At 33.5% G+C, this 17,413-nt stretch overlaps 1 protein-coding gene across 3 annotated transcripts in view; it reads left to right on the top strand.

The window, feature by feature from the left end:
* The window catches only part of SLC12A2 (solute carrier family 12 member 2), an 88,716-nt gene that overhangs the window by 39,619 nt on the left and 31,684 nt on the right, over positions 1–17,413 (top strand). For all 3 annotated transcript variants that reach the window (XM_055548471.1, XM_055548462.1, XM_055548455.1), the window contains exons 5-14: positions 336–475; positions 2,371–2,481; positions 3,059–3,167; positions 5,799–5,926; positions 6,023–6,107; positions 8,012–8,163; positions 12,330–12,437; positions 13,477–13,600; positions 14,584–14,685; positions 16,013–16,168. In XM_055548471.1, the coding sequence (XP_055404446.1) occupies positions 336–475; positions 2,371–2,481; positions 3,059–3,167; positions 5,799–5,926; positions 6,023–6,107; positions 8,012–8,163; positions 12,330–12,437; positions 13,477–13,600; positions 14,584–14,685; positions 16,013–16,168 (1,215 nt within the window). The remainder of the gene's footprint in view (positions 1–335; positions 476–2,370; positions 2,482–3,058; positions 3,168–5,798; positions 5,927–6,022; positions 6,108–8,011; positions 8,164–12,329; positions 12,438–13,476; positions 13,601–14,583; positions 14,686–16,012; positions 16,169–17,413) is intronic.

Genomic DNA, 17,413 nt, shown 5'->3' with positions numbered 1-17,413 from the left:
AAAATCATTGGGAAATGATGTCTCTGAATATGAGGAGGAGGCTGTTGCCATTTTAATCTAAGCTTTAGAAAAGAAAGTAGGGATTTAAATAGCAGGATGATTTTTATATTTAATGTGAGGAAAATTTTCTGGATGTTCGGAACTGTTATGAATGAAGTGGGTTGTAAAGAATTCTTTCTGGGTGTTTCTTCCTAAAAATATGCTCACCCACTTGCCTGTTACTTTAACTGCTATGTTCACTGGTGGCACGTGTTTGTGAACTCTTGTGTAATTGAAAGGATTCTTTGACATTTAAAATTCTAACATTAGTACTTGTGTTGGTTTCTTTTCTTTAGGAGGAGCGTATTATTTAATATCTAGAAGTCTAGGGCCAGAATTTGGTGGTGCAATTGGCCTGATCTTCGCTTTTGCCAATGCCGTCGCAGTTGCTATGTACGTGGTTGGATTTGCAGAAACTGTGGTGGAGTTGCTTAAGGTAATTCACCTTTTTCCAGTCATTCGTTTCCTGGATCTTTACTGAGGATTTACGTGCCATTCACCATGTAAGATGCCAGGAAAGCAGCAAGGAACATAAAACTCGTCCTTCAGGAAGTTTAATGTGGGAGATAGACCAACAAATGTCAGAAATGGGTAACTGCAGGAGGTCTTGACAAACTAGGAGGATCACTTAATTTACCATCCAGGAGTAGGGTGGCAGAGAAGTGTCAAGACAGCATTTTCAAAGGAAGGGAGTCAAGACATTAGCACCCAGATAGGAGAGGTGAGATATGGTATGAGGGAAATAGGAAAGAAAAGAAAAGAAAGACCTAGAAGGGGTAGAGTATGGTGTGTTATTAAAAAAACAACAACACAAAACCGGAAATATTTCAGTATGGCTGAAGCACAAAGTGGCACGAGGTTTAAGATAAGAGGGAAGAAAGAAAGGATCAAGTCAGGAAGGGTCTTGTTTGCTGTTAAACCTGGATTGTATCTTAACTGGAGTTGAGATCCATGATGATCAGATTAGGTGCCTCAATACATGATTACAGTGTAGAGAATTGTGAGGGGTCACAATTGGACATGGAGACAATTTAAAAGTTTGTAGCTATCCTGGGAGAAGAGATGTTGGTGAATATTAAATCAGTGACGAGTGGAGCTGGAGAGATGTATTTGAGTGGTTTTTAATCAGTTGAGTAAGTAGACTTGATTGATGGGATGTGGGAAATTAGAGAACAAGAAAGGAGGACTGATCTGATCTGATCTGATCTGAATGCCATTTACCATGAGATAGAGAACACAGAACATTTCAGTTTGGGATGTCTGATTTGGTATATGTAAGTCCAGCTGGCCAGGAAGTGGTTGATGATACTGCCCTGGAGTTGAGAAGAGAACTTAGTTGAAAAGAGTAATTAGTATGTGTGTAGTTAAAGCAGTAGATAGGATTCAGTTTTATTAACTGAGAAGAATCTTGAATGACGCCTGTAGTTGTTCATGTTAGGTTGTAGTGTATGGTATATTAGGAAGTGTAACATCTGAAAAGGACTGATACTTGCATTGGCATGGACCTTAGCTGCCTAGGCCAAAGGGACAGAGAAAAGGAAGTAAGCAAACAGTATAATCATTAAGAATTCATAGTCTTTCATTGTTTAATTTAGTATATGTTTTTAATGTCATTATTTTAGCCACAAATAATTTTGTTCTTAGAATGGAACAGTGTGACTTTGGACAGCTGCATGAAAGTGTGTTCATCTCTTTTCCTTATGCAATGGAATAGACTGTTGAAAGCTGAATTCACTAACCACAATGAATACAAAATATATTTCTGCTTTGTAACTTAAAAAAAAATCCTATTAATACTACTTAGTCATATTATTATTATAGGACTTCCCTGTAGCTCAAACGGTAAAGAATCTGCCTGCCATGCAGGAAACCAGGGTTCGATTCCTGGGTTGGGAAGTTCCTCTGGAGAAGGGAATGGCAATCCACTCCAGTATTCTTGCCTGGAGAATTCCATGGACAAAGAAGCCTGGTGGACTACAGTCCGTGGGGTCGCAAAGAGTCGGACATAACTGAGCGACTAACATACATACACATAGTCATGTTATAATTTTTTTTGCTTGTTAGCAATCCATTTTTAAAATTTGAGTCTTTATAAATATAGCAGTATTAATATTGGATCATATTTTTGATGTCTTCAGATGTTTGCGTGACATCTTAATAGTAAACAGTAATTCATTCTTTTTTGCTAGATCTCCCTATTCATTCCTTAAATAGGAATTTATTCAACTTCTATCTGTGAAGAACTGTGGTATCTCTAAAATGTTTCAAAAAGAATGGAAGAATTTAGCTGAAGTAAATAATACTTTTCATTCTATTATTTTCTTTTTGTAGGAACATTCCATACTTATGATAGATGAAATCAATGATATCCGAATTATTGGAGCCATTACAGTGGTGATCCTTTTGGGTATCTCAGTAGCTGGAATGGAGTGGGAGGCAAAAGTAAGTAATGGTATCATTGGGACCTCTGTAAATGTTGAATGTACAAACTTTTAGAGCTTATGTTTTAGGTATGTTCTAAGGTATGGTAATACCTTTAGATTTTGAAGGTTCCTAAGTGGCCATTTTCAAAGACAAATAAGGTCATTTCTATTTGGCAAGGTGGGGAGTACTTGGAAATAATAGTCATTTAAAGAGGTAGTCAAAGAGTATGTAAGAAAAAATGAATTATGGGGTATGTCAGAGGGCGTTACTAAAAGTAATATCAGTACTATAATTTTTTTCTGTATTTTAACATTTGTGGTGTTAGTGCATCTAACACGCACATCTTTAACTCACTTTGGAAATAGTTGGCATGACCCTACTTTTGCTCTCCATTTTCCCCCAGTGTATTGAGTATTCTGAGATTGTTCCTTTAACAAAAATTTATTAAGCGCCTGCTTTGTGCTTAGCACTGTGTGAGGCTCTGGGAAAACAAGACAGAAATCTTTTCCCTTAACGGGAGTTATATTCCAGTGGCACTGAATTGGTGTATCGACACAGTATGTTTGATTTTGATTTTTAACATTTAAAATTTCAGGCTCAGATTGTTCTTTTGGTGATTCTACTACTTGCTATAGCTGATTTCGTCATAGGAACATTTATCCCATTGGAGAGCAAGAAGCCCAAAGGTTTCTTTGGTTATAAGTGTAAGTAAGAAAGAATGTTTTTTTGTTGTTGTTGTTTTTTTAAGGTGCACATTATAGCATTCTAGTGTTAAATAAATTTAGTACATTTTTCATATTGTGTAATGTAATTGAGTTTGGTGTAGTGACTAACACTAATTGACAGTCCAGTTTAGTTTGGTTTCTTTATGTTTATTGTATAATTGGAGTAAAAAAAAATCACTTTTATTTGTATCTTTCATTTTTCATCATTAGCAAAATGAAAGGTGATAAAACATAGAGAAATCAGTGCTACTGAGGAAAAGTGCTTTTGTTCTCATTTGGAGAATTTGTTACTGAAATTGTAGCTTCTGTTCTAATGTTGCTTTTCCATTCTTTCAGTTGTATTTAAACACAATAGTCTAAAAGTACCTGAGACTGTGAAAGCAACTAGAAATAGTTTCTTGATGTAATTCTACAGTTTACATTATTAATTGTGTGAGAATTTTCCAGTTTTCATCTTCCATAACCCTTTTCATTCTGCCTCTTAACTTTCACTACAGGTGTAATTTACGTGTCATTTATTATTTTATAAAGTGTCTTTCTGTATCTCCGCCCCACTCCCTCCACTGAGCTGCCGTTCTGAACCTGTCTCTTCAAGGCAGAATGAAAGCCAGAAAGAAGAGTTGCAATAGCATCAGAGTTGCTTTTCCCTTAGGGTAAAGGGTCCGCTTGTGTTAAATTGACAAAAACTCCTTGTTTTTTTAGTCTCCTGACTCTCAGCAACATTCTGTTTAGCTGTCCCATTCTCCTTTGATGTCAGACACTATTTTCTAGTGAGTTCTTTCCTACCTAATTCTCTGGTCGCTATGTCTTTTACTCCTGTTACCCCTTCTCTTCTTTCTTCCTCTAAATGTCGAGTCGTACAGTGTTGTCCTGGGCCTTCTAACTGTATTCTTTCCTTTGGCAATATCTATTCTCATGGCTCAAAATGCTGTCAAGAGACTGACATGTTTCTATTCCTGGGTCTCTCCTTTAAACTCCAGATATAAGTGTATATTCAACTGCTTATTTGATGTCCCTCCTAACTAACCCTTCTTGGACTTCTCCATCCTGATAACATGAAAGAAATCAGGATCTCAGCGTTCTCTACTTGCTGTCTTTCTAATCCTTCTCTCGTCAGTCCATTATTCTCCTATCACTAGATTGAACCACTACAGTAACCTTCTAATTGGTTCCCTGCATCAGATGCTGATCCTTCAGTCCATTGTCTCTGCAGCATCCACATAAGCATTGATCATAGCATGTCATTTCCATGACTCTCTGCCCACCTTGGCTTTTCACTATATTGAGGACAAAATCTAAACTCTTATAAAATAAAATTTTGCATGATCTCACCCCTGCTGATAATCTTCCATTTCATTTCATCTCCCCCGTACTGTGAGAGCTTTGCCTTCTTTCAGTTCTTCAAAAGAGCTAAACCTTCTTCCTGCTTCAGGGCCTTTCTATATGTTGCTGGTTATTCCTGGTGTACTCTTTCCCTGGAATATCACATGGCTGATTCCTGCTCCGTAAAGTCTCAACTTGTGTTAACTCCTTAGTTGCATCACTTTAGCTTTGTGTAGTAAACACATTGAATTAGATTCTCTCTCTCTGATTATTTGTCCCAACACCCTGTTTCCATTGAGTACTTTTACTGCTGTTTGCAGTGGCCTTTTGTTTTTTTTTTTTTACTTATTTGGTAGCTCCCTATTGATACTATGAGGGCTTCCCTTGTAGCTCAGTTGGTAAAGAATCTACCTGTGATGCAGGAGACTTGGGTTCGATTCCTGGGTGAGGAAGATCCCCTGGAGAAGGAAATGGCAACCCACTCCAGTATTCTTGCTTGGAGAATCCCATGGACAGATTCACGGCAGGCTATGGGGTCACAAGAGTTGGACACAACTTAGTGACTAAACTACAACTACTACTACTATTGATACTTTTAAGTTCCATGAAGGTAGCTTGTTGCTATTGGACTCCCTCAGTACCTTGAGATACCACATGGCTCCAGTATTGGCACGTGGTGTATACTCAGATACGGGATGGATGGATGAATGGATGGATGAATGAGTTTATTGTTTGTTTCAATTTGAGGACCTATTAGAATAGATGGAAATAGTAGAAACTAATTTACGCTTTCATTATTATTGAAATGGAAAGGACCTTCACCTAGTTTGTCTTAGCTAAAAATTATCTAGATGCCTGGTGGATAGCCTCAAAATTCAAACAGTTCACCCCCAGGAAATAGAGAAGACAGTACAGATAAGTTGTATGTAAGGGAAAAAAACGGTTCCAGGTTAGTGTGATGTCCTTTTTGTTCTTCTACCTGCTTTCTTGTTTCTTTGATCTCTTGGCCTGTCTTAAGAATCAAGTTAGAGGTATTTCAAACATAATTAGTAAGGTATACAAAATAATAGTGCATGAACCAGATCAAACCACCATTTTGGCTGTAACTGTTTTCCTCATACAAGAACAGAGGAACACCAATACTTGAATTTGAAAATATTCAAGAATTTACCAGTTCCTGGAACTGAAGAAAAGTCAGGGATCATAGATCACCACTTACTCTTAACTTAAAATTTTATGGCCTAATCTGCTATCCATTAATTGCCAAAAATATTTTATTCTCTATAGCTGAAATATTTAGTGAGAACTTTGGGCCAGATTTTCGAGAAGAAGAGACCTTTTTTTCTGTATTTGCCATCTTTTTTCCTGCTGCAACTGGCATTCTGGCTGGAGCAAATATCTCAGGTGATCTTGCAGTAAGTATTATAAAGTACTTTACTGATTTCATATAAAAATGATACACATATATTTATTTTTAAAGGTAGACTTTAAAAACTATTTTTGTCTTCTAGGATCCTCAGTCAGCCATACCCAAAGGAACACTCTTAGCCATTTTAATCACTACGCTGGTTTACATAGGAATTGCAGTATCTGTAGGTAAGTAACCTTACATTTCTCTATGTGTCTCAGTCATTTAATGATGTATATACTATAAGTATTCATTTTCATGATATTATATTTCTAACTTTTAAATTAAGAACTATTTCAATAAAAAGACATGGAGTTTTGTATTTTACTTCAAAAGTACTTAAGTAAGCTAGTGGTGACTTAATACATGTTGTCTAAGCCACCAAATACTCTATTGTTTCTTGTCTGGGATTTTTATTTAATTATATAGTAAGTTAGAAAGTTATGTAAAGTCTCATCTGCAGATTCTTAAATTTCACTGAGACATATTTACAGAAAATATAATTCATGTGTAGAAGTAAATGAATTTTACTTTCTGATCTTCACAAATTTTAGCATATTTTTGTTTATGATGATTATTTTTTATATTTTTATATAATCTTACTCTATTAAGATTGTTTCAAGGCCATTATGCAGAACCTGACATTTTTTACCATAAAAATTGATTTCAATTAATAGGAGATACTACATTGAATGAAAAGTATTACTAAATTAATGAAAATGACTTTAAGCTATTTTAATACATTGATGGAATCATATTATAGTACTTGAAGAAAGGACTTAAGAGGTCAGTCAGTCTCTAAATCTTTTATGTGTGAGGAAGCCAGTTTTGCTGGCAAAAATAAGATAATGGCACTGCCTTTAAAAATTATTTTCATGACAAAGAGGGTTTTGGTGTTTTTATTTATAAGTAAGTAAGTAAATAATTTTGAAAGACTAATTTAAGATAGGTTCTTTAACTGAAACATTCTAGTCTAGAAAAAAATTTAATAACTACTGATTGCACATATAATTTGCAAACACTGACTATAGTTGCTGTCTTGTCTTGAATTTATTGTACATTCATCAAATTAAATACTTTATCCAGAAATCATATTCCTAAAGTATAAGCACTGTGTTTAATGTCTAAATTCTAAAATTCAGGTTTTACAGTTAAAAATTTTAAGCATACTAGAAGAATAAATCATAGTCTAGTACTAATCAAAAGAATCACAAACTCCAAATTAATTAACTATAGAATATGTATTTTTCATAGTATTTGATTATTCAGTCTGCTGCAAATCTCAGATACTATATGTTTTCTTTTTTTAATTTTTTCATTTATTTTTTATCACAGTAGAGTTGATTTACAATGTCGTGTTAATTCCTACTTTATAGCAAAGTGACTCAGTTATATGTGGATATACATATACATATACATAGTCTTTTCCATTATAGTTCTACTAGGATATTGAATATAGTTCCCTGTGCTATCTAGTAGAGCTTTGTTTTTTATTCATTCTATGTGTAATAGCTTACATCTGCTTACCCCAGAGTCCCAGACTATCCCTCCCCGACTCCTCCCACCTTATATTTTCATATTATCAGGGTGGACTTACTTGATACAAAGGTTTAAATAGAATTATATAATTCATTCATGTTTAAATTACTTTTCCTCACAGAAGATTGATGTTACCTCAAGTCTGATCTTTGGCACATTTTAAATATAAAGTATTTAGAGTATGTGAAACTGTTTCTGCCATTTGGAACTCTTTCAACATAGTGTTTCTGTATTTGCTTTAGGACATTTTAATCAAGTAGTACAGGAAATGATTTTGCTAATATATCATTTTCACAGTGATGATTACAAGATTTTAAGTATATACATATACATACTTTATAAGGTTTCATTTCCCTGACTCAATACTGGGGACCATGATGCTTTCCAGATTCTGTTCCAGGTAAAGCTTCCTTAACTGTAATATACTGTATTCGATTACTATTATAAGCAAACATACCGTCAGTACCATAAATTTCTTTATAGGTGTATATAATTTTGAAATGAAGGTAAATGTTAGCTTGATGATTTGTTCTCATTGTCACTCGTGCTTCAGGTTCGTGTGTTGTTCGGGACGCTACTGGGAACGTTAATGACACCATTGTTACAGAGCTGACAAACTGCACTTCTGCAGCCTGCAAATTAAACTTTGATTTTTCATCTTGTGGAACCAATCCTTGTTCCTATGGCCTAATGAACAACTTCCAGGTGAGCATCAAATTTGTATTATACAAGCGTTCTGTGTTCTTCTAGAGGTCAAACTGCTGTCAATTCTACCATTCAGAGTATAGCAGAAAGTTTTTGCTATTGCTCTATACTCAGTGAAGATGGCATGCAGCTCGTAGTGCACGCTCAGTCGCTCAGGCATGTCCAACTCTACACAACCCCAGGGATTTCAGCCCGCCACACTCGCCTGTCCATGGCATTTTCCAGGCAAGAAATACTTGAGTGGGTTGCCATTTCCTCCTCCAGGACGCCTTCCCCACCCAGGGATTGAACCACTGTCTGCTGCATTGATAGGTGGATTCTTTACTACTGTGCCATCTGGGAAGCCCCATGTAAATAATTGGGCAAACAGAAAAATATAAAAGAATGAAACCTGAGCCTGTTCAGGGGCAAAAGGGCCCCAGAGGGTAACACTTCTATAATAAGGTATAATAAATAGTAATTGTATATAGTATACTGTTTGAGAAAGTAAGAAAGCATCTCACACATAGTCATATGTGCTGGGCCCATTTCTGGCTTCTCTGTTGTGTCCCATTGATCTTTGTGTCTATCCTCCCAACAATGCCATTCTTTCTTGAGTACTGTAATTAGATTGTAAGTCTTAAAATCGGGTAGCTTGATTCCTCCCGCTTTATTCTTTTTTCAAAATTATTTTAGCTATTTTAGTTCTTTTGCTTTTTTAGATACATTTTAGAATAATCTATGTTTATCTACAAAAAAGTCTTGCTGGAATTTTGGTAGGAAATGCATTAAACTTGTACATCAATTTGGGGAGAACTGATAGCTTTACACTGTTCCAGTCCATGAACACATATATTCTGCCCTTTATTTAGATCTTCTTTGACTTCCTTCATCATTATTATGTAGTTTTCAGAATATCAGTCCTGTATATTTTTTGTTAGATTTACACCTAAGTATTTTGTTTTTATTTTTGAGCAACTTAAATCCATACTAACTGAAATGAATTCAGCTTTCTGATTTGAGATTTCTCCCTAATTCCTCTATATATAAATGCCCTTTTAAGTATTGATCAGTATCAGCAGTCTTATTTAATTAAATATGGCTAATATAGTGATGCTGTGTTAAACCACCATTGAACCTCAGAATTAAATTATTAATGCTTAAAAGTTTGTGAACTAGTAAACATATGAACTCTGTAAAGAGTAGTAGTAGTAGTAGTTTAGTTGCTAAGTCATGTCCGACTCTTGTGACCCCATAGACTGTAGCCTGCTAGGCTTCTCTGTCCATGGGATTCTCCAGGCAAGAATACTGGAGTGGGGTAGCCATTTCCTTCTCCAGGGGATCTTGCTGACCCAGGAATCAAACCTGAGTTTCCTGCATTCAGGCAGATTCTTTACCAACTGATCTACAAAGGAAGCCCCGATAAAGATTAGTACTACTGCTCAAGTATTTGCAGACTATCAGTCCTGCTTTTTATTTATTCTATGTTTGTAAAATTTATGAGTTTTAGATAAGATTTATAAGATGAAAAGGAACTACTAAAATTTGGAGGATATTTTGAGAGTGGCTTGATAATTCTCAGGATGCTAGAAAGAAAAAACTCAAAGGTATAGATAGATTCAGGAGATTAAAACAAGATATTTTGTGGTAAAGTTGTAGAATAGATCTACAAATTCAAAGTGGAAAATAAAAATTCTGCTTCCTCATGTTTTTCTAGTAGTACTTAAACCTAATAAACAGAATAGTTGTGGATTTAATGTATTTCAGAACATTATGTAGAAATGTTATGTAGACATTTTATGTAGAATCTGTGTGGTTTACATGAAAATTTTTAATGGCATTATGTATATTTTCTTTTGTATAGTTTCAAACAATGGGCTGCACTTTCAGTGGTTAAAAATATTGAATCAATTATGTAATGATGTTTGTTTTTTTCTAGTCACAAGACTAGGCAAAATCGTAGAATGAAAGAAAGTATTCATGTCCAGCTAATTATTCAGGCCAATTCTGACATTGATATTGTGTATGAAAGACACAAATGTTGATCTCTGCCCAGTGACTGAAAACGCCAATCAGATTTCTGTGTTGTTGCCTTAAACTACAAAAGTAGTCTTTATTAAGTCTAAGTATGGAAAGTATGGACTTAATCAAAGTATAGGAGTTTGGTATATGTAAATCTGCTTTTCTAATTTAAGTAAATTTTTTAAAAGTACTTTGTGAAGTGATAAGAGAATGGAAAGAAAATTCTGTCAAATTATTAATTGCTTGTCACTTGGAGAATGAAAAATGGTGAATAGAACATTACTGAGGAGCATATAATGGAGACTCCATCATGAAATCTATACAAAGGCACACTATATAATGCTATTTTGCATATAATCGATAAATATATGTACATATAATTGGGTCACCTTATCTTAAATGTTCAATTTTATTTAGTTTTATGTTTCTTATTATATTTCTATATTTTAATGTCCTCAGAAACCTTTGACTCACCATTGTTTAATAAACAAAGTGTGATGATCATTCACTACTAGTAACATTTATAATGGGTAGATCAAATTAACAGTACCTAAATCCATTAAACAGTTCTTGCAAATCGACTTTATATTTTGACAGATTTTAAAGGCACACAAGGAACAGTGCTTATGAAAACCTACCCTACCTACTTCTCTTCATTTGTATTTATTAGTTGTTTTTCTTTATAGGCATAGTATTTTTCTCAAACCAGTGAGAATAAATTATAGACGTCACAACATGACAGGCAGATTGAAGTATTTAGAACATTCTTTACAAGTATGGTTGAATTATCCCACCCAAGTAATCCCAGTGTTGATGAAATACTGTTGTCTAAATATAGATTCCACATTCATAGTTCCTCACTTGTTCCAGTAATGCCCCAGATCGTTTTTTCCTGATCCAGGATTCAGTCTATTGTAACACGTGGTCTTTAGTTGTGTTATTTTAAAATGCTTTAACCTAGAGGAGTTCACCGCTTGCTTGTTTTTAACCTTTCAAGATGCTGACATTTTGAAAGGTTCAGGCAAATTACTTGGCATTATGCTCCTCAGTTTGGGGTTTATTTTATTGCCTTCTCATCATCTAAGTTAGTGATCTATTTTTTTAAGTTTAACTTCCTTATAGGGAAATATTTGAACATGTTCAAAGAGAGAAAAAGCAATCTAATGTACCTGACATACCCATTTTCTAGCTTCATCAGTTACTAAAGCATGGCTAGTGGTGTTTTGTTTATGACCCCCAATTCACAGATTACTTAGAGGCAATTCCTAGACGTAAATCTTTTTGACTGGATATTTCAACTTTTAGCTTAAAAAAAATAAGGATTCTTTAAAAACAAACAAAAGACGTAACCATGATACCAATCTACTATCTTAACGTCAAAAAAAAAAAAAAGAAACAACCTTCCTGACAGAAGTGTCTCATACCAGTTTGGAGTATTATTGTGCACCTTAGTCTGATTAACTGTCTACATCTACCTACCAGTTGACTAGAAATAGAGGTGAGAGGAACAAATTAAACAAGGCAATGTGTCAGCAAAATCCAGAGATAGGGTTTCTCTAGGAGAAATAACATAAAAATAATAAAATTTAAAGAAAGGATGACTCTATGGATTGAAAAAGACTTAAGACAAAACCACCAAATATAAAGTGTAATCCTTTTGTGGATCCTTATTTGAACGTGGGAATTGTGGATGCGGTTGAGTATTTGATGCTGTTAAAGAATTAAGCAGTTTTTAAGATGTGACAGTGACTGTAGTTACATTTTTTTAAAGTTCTTACCTATTAGAGGTACGCACTGAAACATTTATGCATGAAATAACATCTGGAACATTTATGTGTGAAATGATTTATAATAACGCAAAGATTGGCCTGTTGAAACTGATGCCTATTTTATAGTTTGGCATGCTCTTCTCGTTGCCATTGTGTTTGCCTTGGATGTTGTACGAAATAAAAGGTTTTTTTCTGCATTAATTAAGGGATGGTGATACATCATTTTCAGAAGTTTGTAATGCATGTAAGAACCATTATTACTGTGGACTATTGCTTTTGTTATCATATTCTCCCCAGTATTACTATCAGTGTTCTTCATAGGAATAGTAAAGATGTATAGTGTTGTGGATTTTTTTGAATTGTATATGACTTACTTTTCCATTGTCACTTTTTAAGGTAATGAGCATGGTGTCAGGCTTTGCACCATTAATTTCTGCAGGTATCTTCTCAGCCACTCTTTCTTCTGCATTAGCATCTCTTGTGAGTGCACCCAAAATATTTCAGGTGAGTATTTCATATTGCAAATTTTATTATAGAGGTAGGCAAGATAATATATTTCAAATGGGATTTTTAATATTTTTAAATGATTTATTTACTTCTGTCAACCCTGTGTATTTATATGATATATGCCAACACATATATCAAGAGTGGCATATTTAATTTTAGGCACAGGAATGTGGATATGTATATTTATATAAACAGTTATGCATTTATCCACTGACAGGGTATAGTTTTTGAGTTGTCTTTCTGGAAGTGGTAATGAAATTTTGCTTTTTTAACATGTTCTGTTAGCATAAATTTTCATGTCTTACCAAGGATAAAAAGTACCATAAATCAAAAGAAGATACTTTATCTTGTTCCTGTTAGCATAATGCCAAAATAAGTGTTTTATTTTTATGAATATTTGAATGTCTAGTATGTGCCATACATTATGTTAGGTGCTCAGGATATAATAATAAATAAAACATTATCTCCCTTTAGTGAGCATCAAATAAATAAACAACTGATACTGCATAGAAAGTACTTTTTATTACTAAAACAAATGAAGTATTGATTCTGCAGCTTTGTTCTTAATTTCTTGTTATAATTAATACAGTAGAGGTGTAGAATATATCCTAAAACTATTTTCAGTATTGTTTTAAGAAAAGTGATTAAGTTTTATAATTAGGATTTTTATTTGCTTTAAGTCTTAGATTTTGACTTGGTTTTCTTAAAATAGGTCACACATCTATCATACTTCTCAAGCTTCCACACTTCTACATATATGCCTGCTTCTTTGACTCTTTATTCGTGTAAGACTGTCAACCTGGTGTGGGGTAAAATAGATAAACACTACAGTGTATTCTAAATCTCCTGCCTTTCTGATACTGGAAATGTTTAACTCTTCTTTACAATTTGTTGATAAAGCAGTATGAGAGGAAAAAAAAGAGGACCAAGAATTAGAAACTTGGGTTCGTTTCCTGATTAACCTGTTGTAACTGTAAGCAGATCTGTATGTCTTATTTTGATGTATTCCATTTTAATGTTTACATTTCTTTATTAGGCTCTATGTAAGGACAACATCTACCCAGCTTTCCAGATGTTTGCTAAAGGTTATGGGAAAAATAATGAACCTCTTCGTGGCTACATCTTAACATTCTTAATTGCACTTGGATTCATCTTAATTGGTTAGTCTATACATGTGTGCTGATGTAGATTTTGGTGCATTTATAGTATTAACTGTCAACATTGAGTCATTAAATCATAAAATGTTACTTTGCCTGCTATACTAAGTTTCTTTTTGATCAAAGGAAAAGAGTTTAGAAAATACTGCAGATAATAGCATTCATTAAATATTTGCTCAAACTCATACCCTCACTAACTCCCTATTAGGCTAAAGGGAGCTCCTAGGTTCTTACCCTAAAACAAGTATGATAGTAGCATAGGGTAAAGGATGACGGTGTCTTCCATGAAGGTAGAACCTCTGCTGATCTTTTTGGTTCCTTTGCTTCTGATTGGGTCTTAAAGAATGTTTGGACTTTTGATTATACCATGGAAACTAACTTTCTCATCTGATACTTAAAAATGTATCTGGTATAGCTACTTTTTGAGAACAGGTTGGTGATATTTAATAAAGTTTCCTATGATCCACCAGTTCTTAGAGCTTTGTACCCTGCAGAAACTTGCATATATAAGAATATTTTTAGTGTCATTAATTATAATAGTGAAAAATGGAAAAACCTGAGTGAAGCAGCAGAATAATATTCAGCAGTAAAAATGTGAATAAACTTGGTTTTCATATGTTAATATGGATGAATCTCAAAAATAATGAATGTAAAAAAATCAAATTACTGAATGATAATATTGTATGATGTAATTTATGTAACTTTTGAAACATCCAGAACAGTGCTCCATAATCCTTGTGAACCATATATGTATGTAGGAAAACAGTATAACGTCACTGGAAAGAATATTTCAGTTTTGAGAGAGAGAGTCATAAAGGAGGTTTCTACTGTGTACATAGGATATGATTTAAAGTATATGAAGTATGTATAGCAGAGTTCACTAAATCTGGGTTATGGATTTAGGAGTATTATGTATTATCTAAAGGTTTGAAATGATTCATAGTTTTGAAAAGTTAAATGTCTAATATGTCGTATTTCTTTTGCAGCTGAATTGAATGTTATTGCTCCAATTATCTCTAACTTCTTCCTTGCATCATATGCACTGATCAATTTTTCAGTATTTCATGCATCACTTGCAAAATCTCCAGGTGATTTTACATTTTATTTAAAAGTTTCATAAATGTGGCAATGTTTGATTTTAGAGAAAATAAAACTTCAATACATTTCAAAAGATGGCATGTGTGGAATTAGTTCACTAATGCTTCATTCTGCCTTTATAGTTGAGTCAAATTGAGTCTTCAGAGATCTGCTGTCATGCAGTTTATTGGTAAACAATGTCTGTTTCTTGCTTCAAATAATTTAAAATAGCATTAATCTCAAATTCTGGCTAACTGTGAAAGAATTATTTTGTTTTTTTCTGTATTTATCAGTTCTAAGAACATTGTTATGATATAGTACCCTATCCAGGAATATTTTTAACACAATGAGTTCTGTGGAATTCTAATATAAGGGGTCTTTATCAACTGAAAAATTACTCCATATACAGTTTTTATGGGTATTTTGTTATAAACCATGACAACAGTTGGGCATCAGAGAAGGAAATGAAGTAACAAAAACACTATTGCTTCTATGGGCCTAGAAGTTTCTCAGAACAAGAAAGATAAATATGGGAACTTAGGACACAAACATCTTAGCTTCAGTTTTTAAGAATATAAAGTTTAGAGATGGATGTGGGTGTAGCTCTAAAAGGGCAACACAAGGGATTCTTGTGTTGAATTTTTCTTTATCTTGACTATTTTAATACCAAAATTTTAGCTGTGATACTTTGGTATCTTTTGCAAGATGTTATCACTGGGAGAAATTAGGTAAAGCACCCCCAGAATCTCTATATTATTTCTTAAAATTTTGTGTGACTCTGCAGTTATCTCAAAATTAAAAGCTTAATTTTTAAAAAAGAATATAAATTTTATTGAGATGAAATACTTCCCCAAATGATGATAAGTTTTTCTAGCAAGTAGGTGAGGTTTTTTAACAGTTCCAAAGAACAATTTATTTGAATTGTTTTCTATATTCATTAACATATGGATGTGTCTTATGCTCAAAACCAGAAAATAAAATCTCACTATTAAGGACACAATTTGAAACCTAATTTTTTCATCTTCTCTTATTTTTAGCATTCACTGAGTTTAGGTTGATTTGTATTTTTTTAGTAAGGACTTTTTGAATAGGGAACTAGTAAGATACGATAATGTTGATATAAATAGATGTGCCCACTTCATGGCTCTCAAGAATCATGACATTATGATCAGTAATGGTCTATGACTTTACTGTTTAATTAGCTTTACAGTTCACATTTAAAGACTTCTCCGTGTAGCAGCCACAGAGAAATTTATTTTGTGCATGCATATGTACCACTGTCTAAAGCAGATGAGGTAGCTGAGTGACTTATTTATCTATATTATTTGTTTCTGTTAGGGTGGCGTCCTGCATTCAAATACTACAATATGTGGATATCACTTCTTGGAGCAATTCTCTGTTGCATAGTGATGTTTGTCATTAACTGGTGGGCTGCATTGCTAACATATGTGATAGTTCTTGGACTTTACATTTATGTTACCTACAAAAAACCAGGTTAGTAGTCTTCTCTCTTAATATTTAGTATTTCAAGCTAAAAAATGTTTAGATGTTCTTTGTACCTTTTCATATCTAAACATCCATCTTTTGTATTTTGGAAAGGCCTTTTGCATAAAACCTAAAATGCTTTATTTCTAAATATATGTAGTTTTAGTGAAAAAGTTACTGTAAGGCTTTTTATTCTGTGGAATTTCATTCTTACCCATGAGTTAAATTTAATTAATCCTATTTGTAGAAAAATAACAAATTCATGTAATAAACATTCTGTTTCACTCAATATGTTTTAAAATTAATCTTTGAAAGGATTTTATTATAGTACAGAAGTTTCTATTAGCCTGATAAGCATTATATGTATTACCTAATGTGGTTTAGTACCTACTATAATTTGTACTACAGAATCACAAAATATTAGAACACATAGTATCTTCCCACTAGCTTACTGTATAGCAAGGAAAATTAGACCGATATACTTAACTGGGAATAAAGAGGGAAATAGTTAAAGATTATCTAGAATGTGTAGCATTGATAACTGCTGCGTCTATCTCCACATAAGCAGATGCTGGGATAGGTTAGGATTAGTCCAGTTATTTAGTGTGATAACATGTAACAAGAAAATCTATTGAAAAAACTTGAAAAGTTGTGGCCCAATAGAGTAGATTAGAAAGAGACGACAAAGTAGTTGCAGTGTAGTTATTTTACACAGTGAAGAAACATTTTGTAATCCAAGTATGAGAGAATGAGGTTTTGGATTAGAACAGTGGCTTTAGAAATGAAATGGACAAAGAAGATATTGTTTTAAATATCTTAGAAACAATTATTTCTCTAATATGCCTGTTAAGTCTCTAAAGTAACAAATGTCTAAAATCATCATTTGTGTTTAGACTGTTTATTCAATAAGAAGTAAAATTTGCCTTGATGTTCAAATAACTTAAACGATGAAGTACTATAAATAGTACTTTATAACAATCATAGATCTGCCTTTTTCCTTTTTGACCTTTGGCTGTATAAGCAATAATTTTTAAATGTTTTTTTTTCTTTGTTTGCAAGACTCATTTTGAGTTGAATGCACAGCATGTCTGCAGCCCTTTCATCTCAGTCTTTTCCAAGTTGTACACTTTCTTTAAATGTTAATAATAGCTCAGATTAGCATTGCCTTGATTTCATACTGTAGATGTAAACTATTGAAATTCCTGATGAGTACAACAGTTTATTTTAGCAGCTGACTTTTTAAATGTGCAAGCA

Source organism: Bubalus kerabau, chromosome 1, assembly GCF_029407905.1.
Source record: "Bubalus kerabau isolate K-KA32 ecotype Philippines breed swamp buffalo chromosome 1, PCC_UOA_SB_1v2, whole genome shotgun sequence".
In the NCBI taxonomy this organism is placed as follows: Eukaryota; Metazoa; Chordata; class Mammalia; order Artiodactyla; family Bovidae; genus Bubalus; species Bubalus kerabau.
Note: the sequence above shows the minus strand (reverse complement) of the source record. Positions and strands in the feature narration are given on the sequence as shown.